Below are 25,419 nucleotides of genomic sequence, written 5' to 3' on the forward strand. Positions count from 1 at the left end.
TGTAGGAATTTCTAACATCTAGCTACAATAGAGCATTATTTAGAAACCAACCTATGTTGAACTTTGTTCATTACTATCTTTACTAATCCTTGAACCTTTAAATTCTGGCAGGTTTAACTTTTATATAATACTCAATTTTCTATAGTCCTCTCAAAGGAAATAATCTTATGGATAAAAATAAGCCTAGTAAACACCTGGGCTATCCGATGATGCTGAAGATTAATTACACGAGAGACAGCCATCTGCATACTTCCAAATACTGCAACCACTTCTAGGATCTTATCATCAAAAGATGGAGCTGTAAAAGTCTACAGTAACAAAGAGAATTAAGCAAATTAGAGCTGTTTTAACTATAATAGATTTCTTTTGCTCCCAATCATGACAAACAAGCAAGCAATATACAGACATATTATCCTTTAAAAAGCATGTGTATTGTAATTCTACAGAAAATGGAACAAAATAATATATTTTTCGTTCTTAAAGTAAAATAAAAAATGACAAATGCAAAAGAAGCAGATTTTATTTCTCATGTCACCACTGTGACTTCATCTTATTGCTTGTCAAAACAAATATAGAAAGGAGAATATTATTGAGTTCATGAAATTATGAAAAGATGGAAACTTGAGTGGAAAAGTGCTTTTTTTCAGTATTTTTTTCAAAATATGTCAAAAAATGATGAAAAGGTGAAAAATACTTACATCATCTTCTTTAGTTCCTCCCCAGAAGTTTGTGCCTCCTGCATAGCTGGGGATGTTGAGGACAGCAATTCCTTGAAGACTGGGCAAAGGGATAGGACGCCCATCACACTATATGATACAAAGCCAATTTTATGTGAAGTTTTAACAACAGTTTCATAGTCTTGATTAGTAAACCACCTTTAAAATGCTAGATAATGTAGGCAACTGCTCAGAATTAATTTGGGAAATTAATTTAATTCATTTCTACATCACTACAAAGCCCTCTTCTACTGATGAAAGGAAAATATTTATAATTAAAAATTTTAAAGAAATATCTTAATATTTCTCACCAATGAGCTGGTTCCTGTGTAGACATTAGCATTTGCTTAAAGAAGAACCTGAAATTTACTTTTCCTCATCTTTCTATCAAAATAAAATAATGAAGGGGAATTTATTGCAATCTTTCTTAAAAATACTAAAGTCATTTCTAAATAACTTCTATTATACATGAAAATGAATTAAAGATCCAGTACATTTTTAATAATGTGAATGGGTCCATCAATTTTAACAGGGTGGTTTCATTTAACATAATTTTGCATTAAAATATAAATAATTTGTAACCCTCAGCAAATTCAGCATTCGGTATTTGTATCAGTAAGTATCAGTGAAATAGAGCAAAAAGTTAGATGGTGCCGAACATTCAAAGAGCACTTCACAAAGTGTCAAAATGCGTTTCCTCAAAGCACTAAAACAGCTGAGCCCTCCAGTGTGGTAACATATGTTATTAATCATTTTCTGTAAGTCCTTTGTACAGCCATAAAGATAAGGATATGCAGGCATTCCTAGTGAGAGTAGGAGTACTTTTACGCAGGAGTGTCTTATCCTGTTATCTGCAGGCTTAGAAGGAACAGGGAAATAGGTGATAATTATAGGTACACAGGGAAATAGGTGATAATTATAGGTACACAGGGAAATAGGTGATAATTATAGGTATACAGCAAGGACTTTCGTCAGCGGGACTTTCTGTGCCTGTATGTTATTATCTTGTCGAGGTCATTTGTTTTCTGAATCTTCAATAAATACTGCTGCCTGAGTTCGCTCAGGGCTGGCATTTGCTCAGACGTTTCCCTGCGTCTCATTTTCAAGTGCCAGACCACCACAAGTGGTGACCCCGACGTGATAGCTTGGAAAGGCTATACGTTCCGACGTGATAGCTTGGAAAGGCTATACGTTTCCCGCATCCTATACTCATCGTCGCGGACATCGACTGGGCCCTCATCATCTTCGCTGGACGGAGATAGATTCTTTTCATGAGTATGGGGGGAGATCTCTCGAAGGCTCAGAAAGAGCACATCAGGGAATTGAGAGGGATCACTGGGAATAGTTTTAGGTTTGGAGTTCATAGTAGAGGACATGCAGTAAGTAAGAAAGAAATTGAGGACTTATTACAGTATATTTGGAAACATATTCAGTCATATCCAGAGGGAGGTAGCATTAAAGTAGAGTCCTGGAAAAAGATAGGGAAATTTTTGCACGAAGAACCTCGTGCCCCTTCTTCAATTTTGTTAACTTGGAGGGTGATTATAGATGCGTTAGCTACTTATGAACAACCGCCCTAGCACCCCGAAGAAGGTTTGCCGCCTTACCATGGGGTAATGCGTTTGTTGCCGCACGACGGCACCTCCGGATAAATCTGGGGGACTGTCAGGCGCTGAAATACTTTATCAGAGGATAAGAGTTTACCTTTAAGAGTTCAAGTAGATGCAGTTACTGCAGGTATTCAAGAAGCAAAAATAGAGGGAGTTATCAGGAGATGATTTAGTGGAGTTTGGAGTAGAGGTTCAACTTAATCCAGTAGAAATTGTCGTGGACGCTGCGTTGAATCCGCAGCGGGAGTGGAAGCCTCTAGCTCTCAGGATTTTAAAGGAAATTAAGCAAGCAGCAAAAGAGTATGGTGTTAGATCGCCATATACTCAGGCGTTGTTAGAAGCAGTTGGTTATGGAAATAAAATGATTCCGGCTGACTGGAAAGCTCTGTTGAATATGATTTTAACTCCAGCTCAATATTTGGTGTTAGATCAGAAATGGAGACAGCTGGCAGTCCAGAGGGGAACAGCAAATGTTATCCCAGATCAGCTTTACGGAGCTGGTAACTATACAACAGTGGAACAACAGAGAGATGGTATGCCTGAGGAGGGATTTGTTCTTCTCCCACAAATAATTTTTCAAGCCATGGGGGCTCTCCCTGACAGCGAAGCTGACGAGAAAACTTTCACTAACATCAAACAAGGGAACAATGAACCCTATGAAAATTTTGTTAGCAGATTAAAATTGGCTATTGAAAGACAAATTGAAAATCAATTCGCCCAGCAAGAATTGCTTTTGAAGTTAGCAATAGAACAAGCTAACACAGATTGCAAAAAGATTTTAAATCCACTTATAGCAAGTGGAGAGCGAGAAATGCAGATTTGATTAATGCTTGTAGGAAGGTTGGGAGTCAGTCTTTTAACATGGAGACTTTAGCTTTGGCTTTGCAAGCAGGAAGTGCTCAAAAGGAAAGTGTTTCAATTGTGGGAAGCCTGGACATTTTAAAGCGCAATGTCGGGCTCCTGGAGGGGGTCAAAGTCAGCAAAATAAAAGACCAATGGGACAGGGTGTTCGACCTAAATCAGTGTGCCCGAAATGTAAGAAAGGATACCATTGGGCAAATCAGTGCAGACAGATGCTCTTAAAGTTTTTACTGATGGAGGGAAAGTTTTTGGTGCTTGTGTTTGGAAAGATAAATCTGGAATTTGGCATACAAAAGTGACATCAGAGCAAAAGTCTGCCCAGTAGGCAGAACTTGCTGCTGTAGTTTTGGCCTTTCAAAATTTTCAAAATCAGGCTTTTAATCTAATAGTGGATTCTTTGTATGTATATACTTTGTTACCCTTTGTAGCAGGTTCCTATTTGTCTCCTGGAATATCACCTAATATTTTAAGATTGCTTTTGTTGTTGCAAGGATGTTTGGAGCAGCGTGTGCATGCATGTTTTGTTGCCCACATTCGTAGTCATAGTAATTTGCCTGGAATTTTATCACAAGGTAATGCCAAAGCTGACAGTGCTGTAACTTCAGTTCTCACTGTCCAGCCATGGGACAGCCATAGTTATTTTCATCAAAACGCTAAAGCGTTGGCACACCAATTCAAGACTTACTGCTGCAGAAGCTGCTGCCATAATTCAACAATGTCCAACTTGTTCAAGGCAGGGCACAGCTATCCCTATGGGAGTCAACCCCAGGGGGTTGAAACCTTCAATGATTTGGCAAATGGACGTTATACTTTAAATTTTTAAAATTTGTCTGGTAACCCCTCTGCGAGTGCAGCCAGCAGGCATTTTTCTTCCCCTTCTACAGATGCGGTGAGACCTCGGGTGTTGGTGCGGTTCCTTCCGGATCCGGCATGGGTTCCTGCTGAGCTGATTACGTGGGGACGTGGTTATGCAGCAGTAGAACATCTTGGTCAAATTCGTTGGGTTCCTGGTCGGTGCGTTCGACCTGATCATTCGCAGGCACCGGTGAAGGAGGTTTCGGAGGAGCAGGATGGCGTTCCTGTGGTTCCTGATTCTCAGGATGGCGTTCCTGTGGTTCCTGATTCTCTTGATGCCAGCAGTCCAGGCGCGGCGTTGTGAAGGCTGGGAAAAGATGACTGCTTATCTGAGGTTACCAACTTGTATGCAGCAGGTTCCTCTGGGGAACCGGACTAAATTGATCTGCAAACAGCGGCATCCTTTGATTTTTCCAGCACATTGGTCCTGGCATAAGGATCAGGACATTCTTTACTCGGGACCTGATAAGGATATTATATCTTCAGCCTGTGCAACAACTCTGATCCTGTTTAATGTTTCTGTTTCAGACTATGGACAATATCGGTGTCAATTGGAGTTGCCTAAATTAACTTATACAGACTCTCTTTCCATTCGTCTTATGCCTCCACGGACTCTAATACGGAGGCGAAGAGCTGTTATTATCTCAGAAACTAGAGACCTTGGAGATAATTTATGGAAAGAAAATTTCTATATCAAGGACATTCGGATTGCGGCTAAGGGTTTAAATGTTACTAATTGTTGGCTTTGTATGCATGTACCTGGGTCTGGGAAAGGTGGAGTTTTGCTACATGGTGTTCCTTTGAATGAGCGAACCAGTACTAAGTTAGATATTTATAATAACTTTAGTCACTGGATTCATTGGGGCCCAGACCCCGAAAAGTGGAATCAAACATTGTTCACAACAAAGGTAACTTTCACTACTAAAGCCTCAGTTTGTTATTACCGTCCCCCTGTAGGGACTCAATCTATTTTGTTGGGAAATACTACGCTCTGCCAGAAGGTGATTCCTTTGGAAGGAGGATGTATGAAATGTGTAAAAAGCAATACTAGTCAGAACAGCTGCATAAATCGGATATCTTCTACGTTATCTCGGGCTTTGAAAGGTCCCTATGACTGTTGTATAAATCAAACAGTCACTAAGAGGCCTGACACTGGTAACGGGGCATATGTTCTCTGTACTTGGATGTGGCTAATGTGGAGTTGGGAAAGTGAGGCCTCCGACAATACCTATCATAAGCATTTAAAATACTTTCCTCTTCCGGATGGGTTATGGTTGCTATGTGGGGACGCTGCCTATCAACAGTGGCCAAAGGGTTGGTCTGGAGTATGTACTATAGGTTTTGTAATTCCTGTCATCTATAAATTGGAGGGTTTACCGATTGGGATGCGTATTCGAAATCGCCGAGAAGTTGATTCTGGCCTGACTGTGGGTGGTAATTTGTGGACTCAGATTTCTAGGGCAGCAATCCCACCTTTGGGAATAGCTATGAACTATAGAGATATTCATATTTTAAATAATTTTACTGTTGCTATGTTTAATAATACTATCAGAAGCATTAAGATGTTGAATGAGGAAGTGTCTGAAATTCGCCAAGTTACTTTACAAAATCGTTATGCTTTAGACATAATGTTAGCAGCCAAAGGAGGAGTGTGTGCCTTAATTCATTCACATTGTTGTGTTTTTATACATAATTATGAGCCCAACATTACAAGAACTGTTCATGATATGGAAGACCGTATAGCTAAACATGAAGCAGGAAAAGATGGCTTCAATAAGTCACTTTGGGCTTTGCTATGGGATTGGCTTCCTGACAGCTCATGGTTACGTTTATTGCTTCAATCAGTTGTAATAATTGTTGCTATACTTATTATGTTATGTTGTTTTATTCAATGTATTCCTAATCTATTACAAATGTGTACCTCAGCTTTTTGACATATGAGACCAGGTCGCGATGGAACTGTGTACTATGCCACTAAAACACCCCCTATCTTTGAATAAATAAAAAAGGAGGGAATGTGGTAACATATGTTATTAATCATTTTCTGTAAGTCCTTTGTACAGCCATAAAGATAAGGATATGCAGGCATTCCTAGTGAGAGTAGGAGTACTTTTACGCAGGAGTGTCTTATCCTGTTATCTGCAGGCTTAGAAGGAACAGGGAAATAGGTGATAATTATAGGTACACAGGGAAATAGGTGATAATTATAGGTACACAGGGAAATAGGTGATAATTATAGGTACACAGGGAAATAGGTGATAATTATAGGTATACAGCAAGGATTTTCGTCAGCGGGACTTTCTGTGCCTGTATGTTATTATCTTGTCGAGGTCATTTGTTTTCTGAATCTTCAATAAATACTGCTGCCTGAGTTCGCTCAGGGCTGGCATTTGCTCAGACGTTTCCCTGCATCTCATTTTCAAGTGCCAGACCACCACACTCCAGTAGTTTCAGGCTGGCTGTTTTGGGGTCTTTCTCAGATTGTTTCAACTTATCTGCTCATGCACAGTTAGTCTGTTTAATCAGCGGTCCCAGTGGAAGAGTTGTGCATGTAGTCTGGGAAGCCCTCTAAAACGGCTATGCTGAGCTTTGTTGAGAAATGGCTGTTTCAAGAAAGGCATTCCATTCACAGAGGCATGTTGTCAGTGTTTTGAAAATCCTAGTAGTTTACAGAAAACTATTTGCAATTTTTGGCCATTCAAGTATGTTTAAAAGATGTCTTATAACATGAAAATCACAAACTATAGCACACAATCAAAAAGTTAATCTGTTCACTTCAAATAATTATTCAAAAGGCTAGGGCTATTTTAAATACATTACCTCTAACAAAACCTTCTGTTCTAAGTTTTTGTAAGTTCTGTGAAGCAGCTCCTTTGTCCCAAGAACTCCATACCACATCATATTTTTTGTACGACTTCTGGTAATGGAAAATAGAAGTAAAATTAAATATATCAAAATTATCACTAAAAATGTCACCAATACTTATACAACAATAAATATTAAAAGAAGCATAGAATTATATTTGTAGTTAATAGGGAAAAAAGTTTAAGACAATCTAAAATAGATTGCAGTACCTGCATTTCTCTGGATGTTCATCACGCTTGTTGTTGAAATCCAAAGAAATCTTTGCATCCAAGCCAATTCCAAAATAATTATTCATGACACATTTCTCTATGTAGCAATCACTGCAAGATGAATTATGTCATAAACAAATTGTTTTCATGTGATGGTATAGTGTAGTATCCTCTCTACTTTCTATCCACTTGCAACACTGTATTTATTTATTCATTTACTTACTTACTTATGTACTTACTTACATTCCACTCAACTCACTCTTACAAAAACTCTGGATGGCATCCTACACACACACACACAGGTACACACTCACAAAAATGACTTCCATTGAATAAAGAAGCAAAAAAAACTAAAAACAAAGTAGAAACAATATATGAATTTGTTCTTGGAGATATCAGAAACGTGGTTGGCCAAAAATTGAAAATAAAGAGAAATATAGTGAACAGTGGTGGTGTAAACTATGTCCTCTAGCTTTATCCTGTTTCTAATTTATTTTGCTTACTCAGTGTTATTCTTTTTCTGAGCTCAGTATGTTCAACCTGATTGTTGTAATGGCTACGTATCTATCTATGCATATAATTTAAAGATATTTTCAGCCTTCTTTGTACTCCAGCTAGTAACAAATATTACATATATAACATCCTTATTTTAACTTATATAGTTAGTAATGAGAATATCTATTTCCTTTATTGCTATCTAAACACTCACAGATTTTCTGGCTCAGGATTAAATGGATCTGCGTTGATCAATAACCGGCTGATGACAGAACCTCCTGGTAGAGAACCAGATGTCCCAGCACGGATATCTGCCAATAGAATGCAGAAGTTACAGCAAATACTATACAGGAAGTGTGGCAGAACAAAGAAGATTTACAAATTAAGTTTACCTGCAAAATCAACAAATTATTACTTCTAAGTATGAAAGATCATCTCACGTTTCTACTATTGTTGAAAGGTAAAGAAACAGAACTTGATTTTTTTAAATAAAACAATTAAGTTTAGTACCAGTCCTACACACAAAGAGATTCCAACACTTTTTCCTGTATTTTCCCTGTATCTTCGAACGGAAAGCTGTAAACGATTTCTACGTATCTTTGAAAGCAAAGTTTGTTTCACTGTTTTCAAACATTGTCCTGATTTAAAACAGCACATGGTGTTAACTGTATCTGTATTTAACAAGGATGATTTTTGCAAAACAACTATAACGGTGGATACATTTTCTGGACCTCATAGTGATTAAGGTTATTTGATTTATGTGATCACCGCTGACTATCTGAAACAATGTGAAATACAGTAGAAAAACATTCATTTGTATAATCATGCAATCCTATTTCAATTAGATGGGAAGAGTGCTATTGAACTCACGGGGGTACAGGATCTTTGCATTCAACATTGGCAAGCTGTCCCGGTTTCCTGCTTGTGGAGGAAGAGAGGCAGAGCTTCCTACTGATATACTTCCTTTACTTATTAGTCTTTCACAAGGAGACTTGATTACTGAAAAATATAAAAAAGGCTTTAGAAACTACAGCATACTACAGCATACCACTAATACTATAAATATATAATAATAAATTATTTTCACCTATTTGTCCTGCCATTTGATCTGATCAAACCACTTCTATATTCACCACCCATTCATTCTTGATTCCATCACCGTTCTCTGAGCATGTGCACATGGACCCCCGCCCACGTGCACACATGCACAGTAGCTACCCAACGATTAGCGAGCGGGCGGGCGGGCAGGCGGCGCCTGTGCAGTGGGCCTGCTCTGGGGTGACGGCTCGCTTGCCGGCAGAGATAGCTCTTCGTGCCACTTCCAGCATGCATGCCATAGGTTCACCATCACTGATATAAGCTATATTATGACTGTGAGCTTGGTTGAAATTTCTTAACTTCTTAATTTTTAGTTGCTCAACTGAAGAAGAGTGACCACAAAAACATCAGTTCGTGCAGTCTATTCACAAAAAGTAGCTGTCTGGAATACCTGTAGGCAATCTATGATCTCTTGTTTATTGGAGATATTTTGCTAGCCAAAATTTGCCATATGGCAATGCTGTCCCTGCTCCTTGAGAGACATCTAGTTCACTATGCATCCTCACCAGATATTCTTTTCTTTTTGAGTAAACAGCAAAAGGATAATTAGAAATTTGAAATCCAAATGGGTTTGAAATAAGATTTTGAAATCAATGGTAAGAATCCTTCCATTTTTAAAATTCTTTTAAAAAGACCTGCAACAGTAATAGCACTTATACTGTATACCACTTCACAGTTCTTAACACCCCTCTCTAAGCAGTTTAGTGTCAGCATATTGCCCCCAACAATCTGGGTCCTCGTTTTATTGACCTCGGAGGAATGGAAGGCCGAGTCAACCTTGAGCTGGTGAGAATCAAACTGCTGAACTGCTAACAGTCAGCAGAATGAGTCTGCAATACTGCATTCTAACCATTGCACCACCATGGCTCTTATGATAGTACTATGAAGGTTGAACACTAGAGCTAATCAGAATGAAATAAAGATGGCAACTGAAGGCTTCCAGCTGGGCACTGCATTGATACGGAGCTGAGGAGCAGATCGCCGCTCTGAAAGGCTCTGATTTTCGCTGTTTGGTGGCTTCCAGGAGCGTGTTGGACCTCGGAGGGGTAGACAGACGAAAGGGGAAGACTTGGAGATCTTGGGGAGGTGCCACGATCCCGGAGATTACAAGAGAATCCCCTCAAAACCAGCAGCAGAAGAGGGAGATCGTACAGATCGGAACCATAGACGTGGCAGCCCAGCAGCTTAAAGAAGAAGGAAGAAAGCAAAGAGTGGAAAACAGCAAATTGAGTAGTGGAAAGGTGAACTTAAAGAAGATTTCCAGAATACTGATGTATACTACAAAGGGAAATTGAAAATTGAAACTCCTAACCGAACAGTGCAGCGAAGTGGCAGAAATATCGGAAGGAGTACTAACTAAAGAAACAGCAGTAATTTGTGCTGATTAATGGAACGCTGAAAACGGAGGAGTTGAAGGGTGAGACAATACAGTTTACTTTTACTTTAGGAGCTGAAAAGGGGGTTGTATAACTATATTTTTTGGTGATTGACGTTTGAGAATTGTGGGAAGAAAGAGAAAGTGACAGTGACGTGTCCAAGTGAGACAGAGAGATCGGAAGAACAGCTGAGAGTAAAAACTTGAAAAGAGAACAATTGACACTGTAAAAGATTTAAGGAAAGGATTGAGGAAAAAAACCTTATAATTGCAATATTTGTCTGATAACTGTGATAAAGAAAAAAGGAAGAAATAAGATAACTAAGACTTATAAATGGAACTAGGACTGTGTGGAGAAAAAGCATAAAGGAGCAAGAAGAAGAAGAAGCCAAAATAGAAAGGAGAAGCGAAACGGTGGAAGTGACTGTGCAAATTTAAAGAGGACATTTTGAACTCGAACTAAGAACTGTAATAAGGTATTTATCAAAAAGAAGAAGAAGAAGAAGAAGAAGAAGAAGAAGAAGAAGAAGAAGAAGAAGAAGAAGAAGAAGAAGAAGAAGAAGAAGAAGAAGAAGAAGAAGAAGAAGAAGAAGAAGAAGAAGAAGAAGAAGAAGATCATCATCATCATCATCATCATCATCCATGGACATCATTCAACTGGTCAATCATAGATGTAACTAAATAATATTGGTAAAACATAATCTTAATAGATATATATGTGTTAGAATATTGAGTTAAGAATACTGGTTAATAATTTTTGAATAACTGGACAATTGAAAGTGTGTTGTATAAATATAGAACTCAGACCTTCAAATACTAATCATATAGTAAGAAATTGAAGTATTTTTATTCTGAGGTAAGCATATAATTAAGAACTTTAAAGAAATAGATTGATATTTATATATAGATAAGAATTTAATTACTTTAATGAATTGGCTGCTTTAAATTAATTAATTAATTAAGCATATAAGACTGTTGATTTTGTGAGTAAATATATCTGTATTTGATTAATATTGAATTCTCTTAACTATTGTAATAGTTGAGTAAGTTCAATAAGAAAAAATAGAAATAAGAGCTGATTGTGATTTTCCATAATAGAATTTTGGTAATTAATAATATAATAAAATATGTATTAGTATTACTATTGAACTGAAAAGGAGAGGAAAATAGTGCTCTACTAGGGATAGTTGATGGTAGATTGGAAAGAGCTGCTACAGATAGTTAAAATGGCGACAACATCAATTACAAATGTAAAATCGGGAAAGAAAACTACAACAACGATATCTTCACCTAAGGGGCAGAGATCTATAAATGCAACGCTATTGGCAGAAAAAACTGATTCAGCTCAAAGCCTGCAGACAGTACAGGCAATGCTCACTCAACCTTCATCTTAGGTTCCAAAATGTGGTGGAAGACAAAAAGGAAGATTTACGTGCAATTACGACGAATCTGATAGCGGCGGCTTTACAGAAACCCAAACTGGAAATTGAAAATGATGTAGACGAGGTCTACAGAGTAGGATGCAGGAAATGATGGCAAAAACCAACGCATTGATAGCGAAGAACCACGAAGATATGAAAACAGAGATGAGAACTGAAATAGGACAAGTGAAAAATGAATACAAAATTTGAATAGTAAGATTGGAAAGATGCAGGAAAAAGTGATAAAAAATGAACAGAAATTAAATTTAGTAGAGGCAAGAATGGAGATGGTGGAGAAGAAATTAGAGGATTTAGAACAAAATTGGAAAGTGCTCTACTGAGAACTCCGGGATTCGATGGTACACGTGGAATTAGAGAAGGCATCATTTCATCTTAGGTTCCAAAATGTGGTGGAAGACAAAAAGGAAGATTTACGTGCAATTATGACGAATCTGATAGCGGCGGCTTTACAGAAACCCAAACTGGAAATTGAAAATGATGTAGACGAGGTCTACAGAGTATATACATACTATGCGAGGAGACATAGACTACCCCGAGAGGTTTATATTCGATTTGCGAGGAAGATAACACGAGACCTGCTCTATAGCAAGACCAGAGATGAACCACTTGTACACAAAGATCATGAAGTGGTTACACTGAAACAAATATCTAGGAGAGTCAGAGAGCAGAGAAGGGGCTACCAATTTTTATCAACTCAGCTTATTAGAAATGGTATTCCATTTAGGTGGCTCACCCCAGAGGGGCTTTTAGTTTCATGGCAGGACAAAAAATACAAAATTGATACAATTGAAAAAGCACAGGAATTTCGTGAACAACACCTAGGACCCGAGGAAGAACAAGAAAGTAGAGACGACCTAAATACAAGAAGCCAAAGGAACAACTCTCTGGAGAAAAAGAATCTGATTCACACTCTGAACCCCAAAATCTTAGAGAAGGGGAAGGCAACAGACTAAGAAAAAGAGAGCCTAGAACAAGAAATGAAATGAGAAATGCCTCACACAGTCAGTGACACTGATAGAGAAATCACTTTATTTTCAGTCAATATCAATGGTTTAAATCTATCATCAAAAAGAAAACAGATATTTGAGAAACTTAAACAAAACGCTGACATAACTTGTATCCAAGAAGTGCATATTCCAGACAATCAAGCAGACCTCTTAAAGAATATAAATTTGGGTACAATGTACTCAGCACTTGCAAACAAAAAAAGGGGGGTATTGTGGTATATGTAAAGGATTGGTTGCAACATAAACAAATATACAAAGATCAAGAAGGGAGAATGCTCTTTATAGAAATAAATGTAAATCAGAAAAAGATGTTATTAGTCACAATATATGCCCTGAATACAAACCAAAAAGACTTTTATAATAGGCTTCACCATAAGATAATAGAATTTGAGTATGCTAATGTATGCAATGTAGGAGATTATAATGCAGTCCCAGACAAAGATAAAGATTATAGAACTCCCCCACCCCCCCCAAAAGGAAAGGAGAATACTCCCTTCGTCTTTTAATAATATGGTAAGAGAACTTAACTTGAAAGATGTGTGGATAGAATTAAATCCAAATAAAAAACAATATACCTTTTTTCTGAACCCCCACCACTTTTGGTCCAGAATAGATCAGATATGGATGGACCCTGGGTTAATGGAGAATATTGAAAGGATCGAGATTTTGCCAAATCTATGGGCTGACCATAATCCCATTCAAATTAAATGGAAAGGAAAGAGAAAAATTGGAAGATGGACATTTAACAATACCTTATTAAGAGATAAAGAATATATTGAAATGATAAAGAAAGAATTGAACGCATTTTTTGAAATAAACAAAAGAGAACATACCTCTCCACAGAATCTTTGAGATATGGCCAAAGCCTATGTGAGAGGTCTAACTATTACTTATAGTATTAAAAAGAATAAAGAAAAAAGACAGCAACAAAATATATGGAGGGAGAAACTGAAAGATTTGGAAATAAGTAAACAAAAGGACCCAAACAATTCAAATATTAAGAAATTGATCTGGTAAAACATAAAATAAATTTAAATGTACAGGAAGATTTGGCCCGAAAAATTAAATTAGCAAAACAAAATTATTTTGAAAACGCAAATAAGCCGGGGAGGTGGTTAGCCCATAAAACTAAAAAAGAACAAGAAAAGAGAACAATCATAGCTCTCCAAGATCAGGAAGGGAAATTATGCACGCAGACCCAAGAAAAGAAAGAAATTGCTAAGGAGTTTTTTATGAAATTGTATAAACAGGAAGAAATACCAGAAGAATCTATTGATCAATATTTGAATGAAAAGAACTTGCCCGAAATTACTGATGAAGAGAAACAAAATTTGAATAATAAAATATCTATAGAAGAAATTGGGAAGGCAATTGGAACACAAAAAGCAAATAAGACCCCTGGCCCAGATGGAATTCCTTCGGAGTTCTATAAGGAATTCCAAGAAACAATAGAGGAGATATTGGTGGACTTGAACAATGAAGCCCTGGAGAATGCTAACATGCCTAAATCATGGTTGGAAACATATATTACCCTTATTTATAAAGAACAATCAGACCCACAAAAAATTCAAAACTATAGACCAATATCACTTTTAAATGTAGATTACAAAATAATGGCTACAATATTGGCGGAAGATTAAAGAGAGTATTAAGTAGAATTATCCACACTGATCAGAATGGCTTCCTCCCCCATAGGCCAATAAAAACAAACACAAGAACCATTATGGATATATTAGAAGATTATGAAGTATACTCAACCAAGACAATGGCATTGATATTTTTAGACGCCCAGAAGGCTTTTGACAACCTGAATTGGAACTTCCTTATTAAACAACTGATAGGCATGAAATTTGGTGAAAATTTTATAGGATTTATTAAGACAATTTATAACATGCAAACTGCAAAAATATTAATAAATGGGGAAAATACAGATACCATAAAGATAAATAAGGGAGTAAGACAAGGCTGCCCCCTAGCTCCTCTACTGTATATATTGGCAGAAGAGACTCTCTTAGCACAAATTAGGCAAAATCAAGAGATTAGAGGACTAAAAATTTAAAAAGAGGAATATAAACTCCATTTGCCAATGATATGGCATTTATATTAGAAGAACCCTTAGAAACGAGCCCTATACTACTAAGAGAAATAGAAGAATATGGAAAGGTGACAGGGTTAAAAATTAACAAAAAAAAAGTGTTAACAAAAAACTGTACAAAGAAGCAGAAGGAAGAACTAGCAAATAAATTAGGTATGCAGGTGGTAAATAAAGTAAAATACTTTATTTAAAATACTAGGGATCTGGTTGACTGCTAGATGTTCGTCGATTAAAAAAGATAACTATGATAAGTTAATAACGCAAATAGTTAAAGAATTAGATAATTGGGCCAAATTGCAGTTATCGCTATTGGGATGTATTTTGATAGTAAAAATGAATATTTTGCCCAAACTGTTGTTCCTGTTTCAGACAGTCCCAGTCAAGTTGGAAAAGAATTTTTTTGTAGAATTAAACAAATGTATATCTAAATTTATATGGCAGAGGAAAAAACCCAGAGTGAAATATAAATTATTACAGGATGCCAAGAAAAAATATAGATTTGGCCTTCCAGATTTTGAATAATATTATGATGTTGCTATAGTAAACTGGCTTAAGGATTGGGTTAAATTAGAAAATAGAAGGTTATTAGTATTAGAAGGTTTTGATCTCCAACTTGGCTGGCACGCCTTCATATGGGATGGAAAATCTAAACAACATTCATATTTCCAAAGGTACCATGTAAGAAATGTATTGTTCAATATCTGGGGAAAGATTAAAAAAAACCACTACCCAAAGGTTCCATTGTGGATATGTACATTGGAAGCAGTCACATATCCAAATCTATTGGATTATGAAAATATTCTCAGGTATAAAGATTTACTATATGATACTGGAGAGCTTAAAAATAGAAACCAAATACAAATTCAAGGAAAGGAGATAGCATGGTGGCCCTTTGCACAAATTCAGACCCATTATAAAAAAGATAGAGAACAATTTGGCTTTAATATGACCTCACAAGAATTAGATAAAATATGGCTAGGAGAGGAAAAGAAAACAATTAGTAAAACATATAAATATCTTTTGGATTACAAATTAAAAGAAGAAATAATAACAGAATCTATGATAATTTGGGCTAAAAATGTGGGTCATAGTATTGAATTAGATAAGTGGGAACACATCTGGCAAACAAATTACAAATTAACCATGTCCATCTCGTATAAAGAAAACTTATACAAAATGGTTCATTCCTGGCACCTACCTCCTGCGAGACTGGCTAAGATGTTCCCCAACCTACCACCCAACTGTTGGAAATGTAACTACGCAGAAGGAACATATTTTCACATCTGGTGGACTTGCCCATGTGCTCAGAAGTTTTGGAGAAATATTAGAAATTGGATTTTAAATATAACAAAACAAAATTTAAAACTTGAACCCGAAACCTTTCTGCTAAGTGTGATAGATTTAAACATGGAGAAAAGATATCAATATTTAATTTTGCACATCATAACTGCGGCCAGAATAACCTATGCACAAAACTGGAAACTGTCTTTAATTCTTTCAGAGGATATGGTAATTAAAAAAATACATGAATGTGCTGAGATGGATAGCATAACCAAATTGTTAAAAAATAAACAAGATAGTGACTATTATGAAATATGGAACATTTGGTATGATTGGTTAAAGAAAAAGTAATATTTGATATTTGGATAAGTTATGGAAATGACAGAGACGTGCATTTAATTATAAACTATATAGAGAAATTAAAACATTAAAAGAACGAAGGAGTTATTGTAACAAGGCAGATCACGTCAACGATGAAGATAAAGAAATTTTGTTTTAACCATATATATGTTGATTTGTCTGTTTTAAATGTATGTCAAATAAATGTTTTTTTTTCTAGAATAAAAAAAAAGATTGCAACTGAAGAAAAGTATACTAAAATTTGACTTAATACAGAACAGAACAAAATGTTTTAATATTGGATATACTGAAGTACAGGTACCTTTTGACTTACAACCATTCATTTAACAACAGTCTGAACTTATGAGGGCCATAGAATGGGGGTTTCATGGCCTATAAAATACCTCTGGCCATTGAAAAATGTTGCAGCACTGCCAACCCAGCAATCACGTTTGCGATCTGACTGTTCGCACTTAGGGCCGGTTGCCAAGTGCCCTGTGATAGTGTGATTGCCACCTGCAATATTCTCTACTGGCTTTCCCAGAAAGTTAATTAGGAAGTCAACAGGGAAGGTTGCAAGCTGCTGCTGCTTACCATAGAGTTGTGAGTCCCTCCTTGCAGGCACCTCTTTGAGAGAGAAAAAACTACCTGCTGGGAGGGAATTTTAGCTCTGTATGGAGGTGAAATTACAAATCCAGTTTCAGGTAGTTTACACTTTCTTCTATTATCTGAAGGAAGGAGAATTCCTCTGGCAGGCTGCAGAAACAGAGCTCAGATCTTGAAGATCTAAGCTTCGTTCCTTTGGAAGAGTTCCCTTCTGTGTAGCTCTTTTGTTTTATTAAAACCAGAATAATCTATTAGTTAAGTTGATATAATCATTCAGCAGAGATCATACAGCACTTGAAAAGAACAAACTTTTATGAAACTTGTCAAGTAGGCTCTAGAAAGATACTTATAAGGAAACTGAAGATAAATAGCTTGGTCTACAGAAGAAGTTTACCTTTCCGATGGCTTCTCCCTTTTGGAAATCCATAGCTGCCAATGTGTGAAGACTGTAAATTGATTTTGTTCTCATTCCTTAGATCCTTTCCTTCTTCAGCAGTTGAAAATCCCAGAAGAAAGTTTGCCTGTTCTTGGGTTTGAGCATTCTGTTCATCAACAGCTAAAAAGTAAAACAGAAATAGAGTCAGGTATCTTTGCTCATGCTGTATTGAAGTTAGCTTTATTGAATGGAAGAATGCTCAAATCACTGGTTATCTTGCTTTTATCATTTGCTTTTAACAATACTCCCTACAAGATAGATTGGGTTGCTTATTATTTTTTAGTAAATATGCAGTGCAGTGTAAAGTTGTTCTTGTGAAAGTTATAGTATGGTGGACTGGGACATATTACCAGCAGCAACAACTATAGCATAAGGGTGAAAGATTTCAACCCCATTCTATACAAAATATCTGCATCAGTGGAGAAGATAGCCAATGTTCCATCAAGAAAAGGAGGAGATTATAGAACATACAGTAGTGCCACCAGAAGTAGCCTTTTAGCAATTAAAGGAAAAAAGTATGAAATGTTATATTTTATAAAAATATAGAGTGGTATTTGCTTTCAAGAATAAAAAATGTATCTGGAGAGATTGAAAATATTATTTCAATCTGGAATATAACTTCCTGTGCTGTACATGGATAGTTTGATACCCCATTGCTGAAAGTTGTTCTAAACAATAATGTGGTAGAACATCCAGCACAAGAGGACACTTAAGAGCAGTTTATAAAATCATTTTGAAAATGAAAACAATTTTGAAAATGCAAACAAATGAGGGAAACTTCTGGCATACCTAACAGAAGAGAGGGAGGAAAGTGATTAAAAATGAACACTGGAAAAGGGCTTCTGTACATACATAGCAAAGTCCAGAAGCTCTTTAAGTATCTGGACTGAAGTAGCATATCTGAAAGAGCCTTTTAACTAAAGCATTATAAACTGAAGCACCCTTTTGAAACTCTATACAGCATTTTTGGAAACCAAATAATTTTTTTTTAAAAAAACCCACCCTTTTTATAGAAAAAAAAACACCATGTAAAACTGGGTTATAACTAGTAATAATGCATGATTATATTATTTACTATTCATTTATTTGGAATTAAAAATTAATAAATCACCAGGTCCAAATGCCACATTACCAAGAATTTTAATATTAGTAATTAATTATTTATACCATTTGATTCTACAGGAAAGTATTGTTACAGAGCTTAAAATGGATACAAAAAGTACATCCATTTATTATTGCTTTTATTCACATAATTTTAATGTTATTATCTCTTATTAATTATTGATTTTATTGCTATTACGTTTTATTTAAAAAAATATTATTTATGTATTGTATTGTTATACTGGAATCTGATTTTGAAAATCCTTAAAAAGCTGGTATAAATAATTAAATGAAATACAACCATGCTGAATCTTCTGACAAAAAAGCACTCATTAAAACCAGTCCCACCATTCTCAGCAAGTTACAAACATTTTGTAACTTGTAAATTATTGTCTGAAGACACTGGAGGGCACTTACTTGACAAATGTGAAACAAGACCTACTAAAGGTAAATTAGCTTGACTTTTATAAAGAGAATTCTTGCCTTGTTAAAACTTCTGGATGTTTTCAAGAATTGGTAAATATGAAGATATGATGCTTTGGTCTACATTGGACATCGTGACATTAGATGGATAGTCCAAATTTGCTATGAAATTAATTAGTTGCTTTAGAATAATATAATTTTAAAAACACAGCACTTCTATTTTAAGAATACAGCCCTTAAATCCCAAGTCTATAGAAAGATAATAAAAAGATAATTCTTTTAGGCAATGGCTGAATTACCTTTTTCTGCATGCTCAATAATTTGACGAATGGCTTTTTTTAGACTGTTGGCTCTCAGCATTAGCTGTTCGCGTGGTCTAAATATCTGAGTACGAGCAATACAGGATGACCCTGCTGACAGTTCAGTAGAAGTATCACAAGCAATGCCAGAACCATCACCATCTTCTGTTTCTTCTGCAATGGTGGGAGGTGGATTTGGCAAAGATGATGAAGCTTGAGATTCTTCATTTAGTGTCTTCAAAAGTGAGTCCAGCTTCTCTTTCAAAACAGAGCACTAAAAGTAGGAAAAAAATGTGTACAGTGATTGTATAGCATGGATCTATGTGTGTATGAGAGAAAGAAATGGAAATGTTTTTTCCAAATACCTTTCTGGCCATGACTTCTGACTCGTCTGAACTTTCTGGTGCTCTTTCGTATGCTTTCCCTACTCGAGCTACAAAATCTTTCACGGTCTCACAGAGCACCCTAAAGAAGGCAGAAGAAATATGCAGTAATAATCTGTTCTCTAGCTTCTATTAGATAAGCTTCTTCTTAGTACTTACTTGGCTGATGAGATGACTACCGAATGTTGGTCAGATGTCAAAATTTTGGATAAATGAGCAGCCACAGAGTCTTCATAGAAAAGTATCTGCTGTACCTTGTGAAAGTAGACAGAGAAAATTGAATTATTTCTGCCAAAATGCAAAACACAAAATTAGAACTAATCTGTACATGCTCAATAAAGATGGAGTCATGATTTCAATTTAATCTATGGGGAACATTATACAAGATAGCACAACTTGATAGAAAAGCCTCTTTTCTGATGGGGGCAGATTATATTAAAAAAAAAAAAAAATTACACCATATTCAGACAAGGGAAATGACTGCAGTAAAACAAGAATGGGGAACATGTGAACCTTTAGATGTAACTATATTGTGATTTGACAATTTTGGAATCTGAAAATTAAAAGATTTATCTTTATCTTCTCCTATTTTAAACTTCAAGTCTCTGTTCAATTATTTTGTTTAGACCTCTATGAATACTTTTCACCTACATAAAGCACCATAATCTCTCTTTAGTGCTTGAAGATTATATATTTTAATGCTTTCACGTCATATGAATTTTTTGCTTTATTTTGTTTACCATATTACCTCAGTTTTCCAGCTTAATTTTATTACTTTATACTTTCTTTTGTTTAATAATTACTTACCTCAGAACTTTCACTAAAATCTTCAAGAACAGTAGTAGCTGATATTTGACGAGGGAGCTTTGTTTCGTAAACCATAATGCTCCATCTAGTAAAAAAGTAAAAAGTAAGTAAGTAAAAAAGATTTATTACACAAATTATTACAAATCAAATTCTGCTTACTATTAAAAATGCATAGCAGATACAGCTCATTTTGATCTTTATTGATTTGAGGTGCAAAATGTGTGAGTTCAGGATCAGTAAGCATGAATATTCACAGGTCATATATGTTTACCTACATATAGATAACATAAATAAATACACATGTATTATATTCATGCAGAGTAAGCACTGAAGTTCATTTTACCTACATTCAGTAAAATGGTCTTAAATTACCAGCAAAATATGACAGTAATATTTATCTAAAGCAATTCCTACTATGCTTAAGAAATTCTGAATACACAAGAGACATTAATCATAATTACTGTACATAGTCATTACCTAAGTATTGATGTTTACAGAAATCATAAAATTTTAAATACCATACTAAAAACAGAGTAATGCTTCTTAGTTTAGCATTTAATGCATAATTATTAAGTAGTATGTGACTAATATTGTTACAGAGCAAGACATATATCCTGATAATATTTTCAGACGTTACTATTCTGAATATTACCATTTATAATACCCGAGCAAATCAGATAATGCACATTAAAATTATAAATCAAACAAATTAGATTAATACTTTCTTTAAAAATATCTGTTTCGGTATTAACAGACATATACTTATTTTAGCTTGGAATAGAAGAGCTTTTACTTAACCATTTTCAGGACTACAGAATCGCATACTATAGCAACTGATCCTCCTATATAATCAAACTTTGTTAAGAGACTTGTAAAATTTAAGACATTTAAACATAATGCACAATTACTAATCATGTTGCAAATCAGATTCCATCTGGTAATGAAGAAATATATTCAAGCTTGCATACATAAAACTGTACCTCTAGGCCTTTTATATCAACTTTATATCAAGCTGATGTTCTTACTTAGGTCTTCCAAAGTGGCTGATCTTTTTTGGTGTCATGTTCAGATTCAGAGTGAAAAGTAGAGATAGTATATAATGTCATTTACCTATCAAGCATTTTGGTACTGGCCCTTTCCAGCTTTTCCAATATTTGAGGAAGCTGAGTATCATCATCACAAGCAGATCCCCAGCCTAACACACGTGCAAGGTCGTTGCCGGTACCTAAAGGCAAGACTCCCAACTGGCACTACATATAGGAAAGGAAAAATAAAAACATAGCATAACCAAAAGAGCTTCAGAGATAGTTCAGAGAAACTATCTAAGAGAAACACTGAAGGAACTCATTCTAATTTCATTAAAGCAGAAAAACACATGAAATAAAATTACATGATAAAAAGGTTAATGTGTCATTCATACTATATCCATAGTTTTGCATGTTCTCCTTTTTATTCTTTGCCAACTGGAGTTTCCTCAGTGAATATCTAATTTGTGCACTCCCTTTATATATATGGTATTTATTAAAATATTTTTTCTGATCATTCTTTTATTTGATCAAAAGGGCTTATATGAAGTCTTTTTTCATCTTTTCAATCCTCACTGTAATTTTAGGATTGCATGAATGCATTATTATATAATCTTTATTTTAAAATTTTTCTAAGTATCTAAAATTTTTGTTTTCCTTTTTTACAGGCCTGGCAACAAAACAAAGCTGCTATTTCTTAATAGGGGTGGATGGCAAACTAATTTTAATTACAGATGTTATTAACAGTGCGTTTAATCTCTGGTCAAAGTTTAACATTTTAATTTTATTGCTACAATGCTGTTGCTATTGTGTTTGATACAATAAGTATTTGTGCTTAATTAGGAGTACTTTCTAAGAAAATAGCAGCCTGGAATAACATGTCAGGACAGAAGTCCATTTGCCAGGCTGTTTATTTAAGCTAATTAACAACATGAGACTTCCCAATTTTATTATGAAAGTGTGGCTAAGGATTGGGAATTGCAATGATCTAAAAAATTCCTTATGGTGACCAACTCTGTATAAATTGACAGCTGTATAGGAGAGTACCTTTAGATTTTCAAGGATTTATGATTTTATCACTAAACCCCATACAAATCAATAAGCAAATTGCTGCAATCCGTGTTAAAATTGAAAACCCCATGTTTGCCATATAAACTTTCAAGTTCAGACACTTCATTATTTTTCATAACATTTTGGCATGAATGACATTTGCCTTTGGGGGGATTTATTCTTTTTCACATAGGGATAAACATTCTGGGATTAGAAAGGCACCTGTTTATGGAGACTGAGACTATCAATTTCAGAGAGAACCCATCCAACGCTTCCATCCCCACCACACACCAGAATTCGGAAAGTGTCGAATTTCTGAAATAAACGTAAACTGCACAGGGGAAAAAATACCATTAAAAATATTATTCAAATTTGAGAATGCTAGGAATTAAAATCCACTGTATTCATTTTCTGCACAGGAATAATGCAAAACATTTATTAGATTTGTTAATTAATCTGAATAAGTTCCGAGCTACAGGGTCATATAATTAACGGAGTACATCTTTATTAAGCAGTACATCTGCTTAAAAAAAACACCCAGTTTTTTGCATTCCAACACACACATGATATTATGGAGCCTTGTAAAGGAGAAGTTATTTTTATGCTAGATGTGAATGGAATAAATACACTTGCTTTGAATGAGCACTTGCTTTGCATGCAGAAGATGTTAAATTAAAGGCCCTCAGTGGCAAATTTTATGGTACCAGGCTGTATAAATAATTTGAAATGATGTAAAATATCTTCATAAGTATGAAATAATTCTTATTCAAAAACATAATTAAAAATCAATCAGAACAATTAAGGTTAAGGAAATGACAGCAGTTCTGAGAAGACTGCCTTTATGTTTAATATCGTCCATACCTATTGATAAAATATACTCACCAAAATAATCTAAGTAATAATGGCAGTGCAATATTTCTTAGGAACAAATTTTGATATATAAAGGTAAGCTCAATATAATTGTGGACAAAACATACCATTTTGTTTTGAGTCTGAAACAAACACACTGCATTTCAGAAGTTCAGACAAACCATTTTAGGAGGATTGTGAAGATTGGCAAAAGTACCAGGTTTCAATAAAAAGTCTGGAAGGTTGCTGTAACAGAATAGGGCAATGCTCTCTCCTTTTTCACTCTCTCTTCCCAATGCTCACTATTCACTCTTAGTCAGCATTCATTTATTCTCCTGTTCTCACCTATCTATTCAATCCCTTCAATTTCCCAGCCATTATGTTTTCCTATCTTTCTTGAACTATGTGCCATTCATCACTCAATAGTCCTATTTTTTTCCTGCTCTTCCACTGCTGAAAAACTTTGGTCTGTAACACAACCCCATCTCCAGATCAAACATATACGCTTTAGCTGTATGCCCACTGTATGCCCATATTTCAAACTGTTCCAAATCGGTTATTCTGAGCACAAGGTAAGAATGGTTAATTTTTAAAAATAGAATACAATTTGCCTACCCAAGATGAGGTCCTCCATTCATAAGATCAAAGACTTGTGCGGGATTTAACAGCTGTTTGAATCTTCGTAGGAACTTTACACCCTGGTTGTCTCCACTTTTTGAATTGACAAAGACCAACAAAGGGCTTGTACAAGATGGGGGACAAGTGGCTTTCCAAAAACCTGGGGGAAAAAACAATGATTGAGGAAGATTAATCATTAAACATTTATAGAAAATTAATTATAACTCTCGTTTTACCATTATGGCCTCACCTAAAAGATAAAACTAACTTTTAAAAATTATTTTAGAAGTAGTTTGAAACAAAAGTATATAAAATGCAGATCAGATTTGCAATAAAATGTTGCAGTGGAAAACCTTTTTAAGGGTCCAGATACCCAGAATATTCTATTTCTTCCTTCCAATCACCAGGTATTCCAGTTCTTTCATCTAACTATAGCTCAGTATACCATAAGCAATAGATATGTTCAGTCATCAGAGAATACTTCTTAATTCCTGCTCTTGTTCTTTCTGTGACAACACTGACAAGTAGTAGCAACTGTAATGACTTACCATCAGAATCAATGCTGTTTAGAGCTGTGGGAGGGATGACAGACACTTTACAAAGGCCAAGGGGGCATTTTGTTGGCAATAGGTCTCTGCATGAGGTATGTACCTATAACAATAAAATCACATGCACTAAATTTTGTAGTGCCTGGTTTCTGACTTTTTATTTGCTTTTCTAATATTTTTCCCCACACAATAATACAGACATAAAATATCAAAATATTTATTATGTTTAAGATTTGCATTGAGGATACAGTGATACATCTAACATTGCTCGGTATTAGTGTACCACATAATTAAGGTATGCCTTGCCAAAACACAAGAGAGCCTATTAAGACAAGGCCATAGTTAAGTTTCAAATTCCAAATTTGAAAGAATTCAAGAACATTTATTACTTTTTCAAATGGGTTTTTTTTTTAACACGGCACTTGTAAACAAGCCAACTGTTTATTAAATCTCCTTTATTCAACTTAAGAAAATTCTTGGTGCTAACATTATTGCAGCTTGACACTCCTGGTCATAATTGTTCCACATTTTATTATGAATAGCATTTTCTCATAACTACATAGAAGAATGGTATTTTGCAAAAAAGAAAAAAAACTTGAAATGCTTCCTCAACTTACAAAAATACACCTGTAACATATACCAAAGGAGAGCTGAATCGCTCAACAATGCACCATAATAACTTACCATGGCTTTGCACCAAAGACAACGCCAGTCTTGCAAGCGTAGGACACTGCCACATGTTTTATCACACACTGTACATTTGGCACTCACAGGTAGGTTTCCTTCCAGCCACTGATGTGGCATTGAAATCTGTTCAATCAGAATTAATTTTTTTAACAAGACAGGTTGAAGAGCCATTACAATATAAACAGATATTTCTTCACAAATCCCTTATTTTATAACACTTTCAATAATAGCATATATTCAAGTAATTTGGAATACAAATCTGCCTTCTTAAATGCTTAAAATAGCTCTGGTGGATTATATAAAGATTGTAGGATAGAGCGCATATATCCAGGCAGATTT

At 35.3% G+C, this 25,419-nt stretch overlaps 1 protein-coding gene across 8 annotated transcripts in view; it reads right to left on the reverse strand.

Annotated features, from left to right (window-relative positions):
* DGKD (diacylglycerol kinase delta) overlaps window positions 1-25,419 on the reverse strand; it is a 78,742-nt gene that overhangs the window by 11,525 nt on the left and 41,798 nt on the right. For all 8 annotated transcript variants that reach the window (XM_087933014.1, XM_087933013.1, XM_026701309.2 and 5 more), the window contains 16 exons: window positions 25,078-25,203; window positions 24,394-24,496; window positions 23,843-24,005; window positions 22,601-22,709; window positions 21,414-21,553; window positions 20,304-20,388; window positions 19,656-19,750; window positions 19,479-19,578; window positions 19,114-19,387; window positions 17,249-17,410; window positions 8,482-8,610; window positions 7,826-7,922; window positions 7,117-7,227; window positions 6,863-6,959; window positions 699-806; window positions 195-308 (listed from right to left, as the gene is read on the reverse strand). In XM_087933014.1, coding sequence (XP_087789140.1) covers window positions 195-308; window positions 699-806; window positions 6,863-6,959; window positions 7,117-7,227; window positions 7,826-7,922; window positions 8,482-8,610; window positions 17,249-17,410; window positions 19,114-19,387; window positions 19,479-19,578; window positions 19,656-19,750; window positions 20,304-20,388; window positions 21,414-21,553; window positions 22,601-22,709; window positions 23,843-24,005; window positions 24,394-24,496; window positions 25,078-25,203 — 2,013 coding nt within the window. The remainder of the gene's footprint in view (window positions 1-194; window positions 309-698; window positions 807-6,862; window positions 6,960-7,116; window positions 7,228-7,825; window positions 7,923-8,481; window positions 8,611-17,248; window positions 17,411-19,113; window positions 19,388-19,478; window positions 19,579-19,655; window positions 19,751-20,303; window positions 20,389-21,413; window positions 21,554-22,600; window positions 22,710-23,842; window positions 24,006-24,393; window positions 24,497-25,077; window positions 25,204-25,419) is intronic.

The sequence above is a fragment of the Pseudonaja textilis genome, chromosome 4 (assembly GCF_049901715.1).
Source record: "Pseudonaja textilis isolate UNSWEBS1 chromosome 4, rPseTex1.2, whole genome shotgun sequence".
Classification (NCBI taxonomy): Eukaryota; Metazoa; Chordata; class Lepidosauria; order Squamata; family Elapidae; genus Pseudonaja; species Pseudonaja textilis.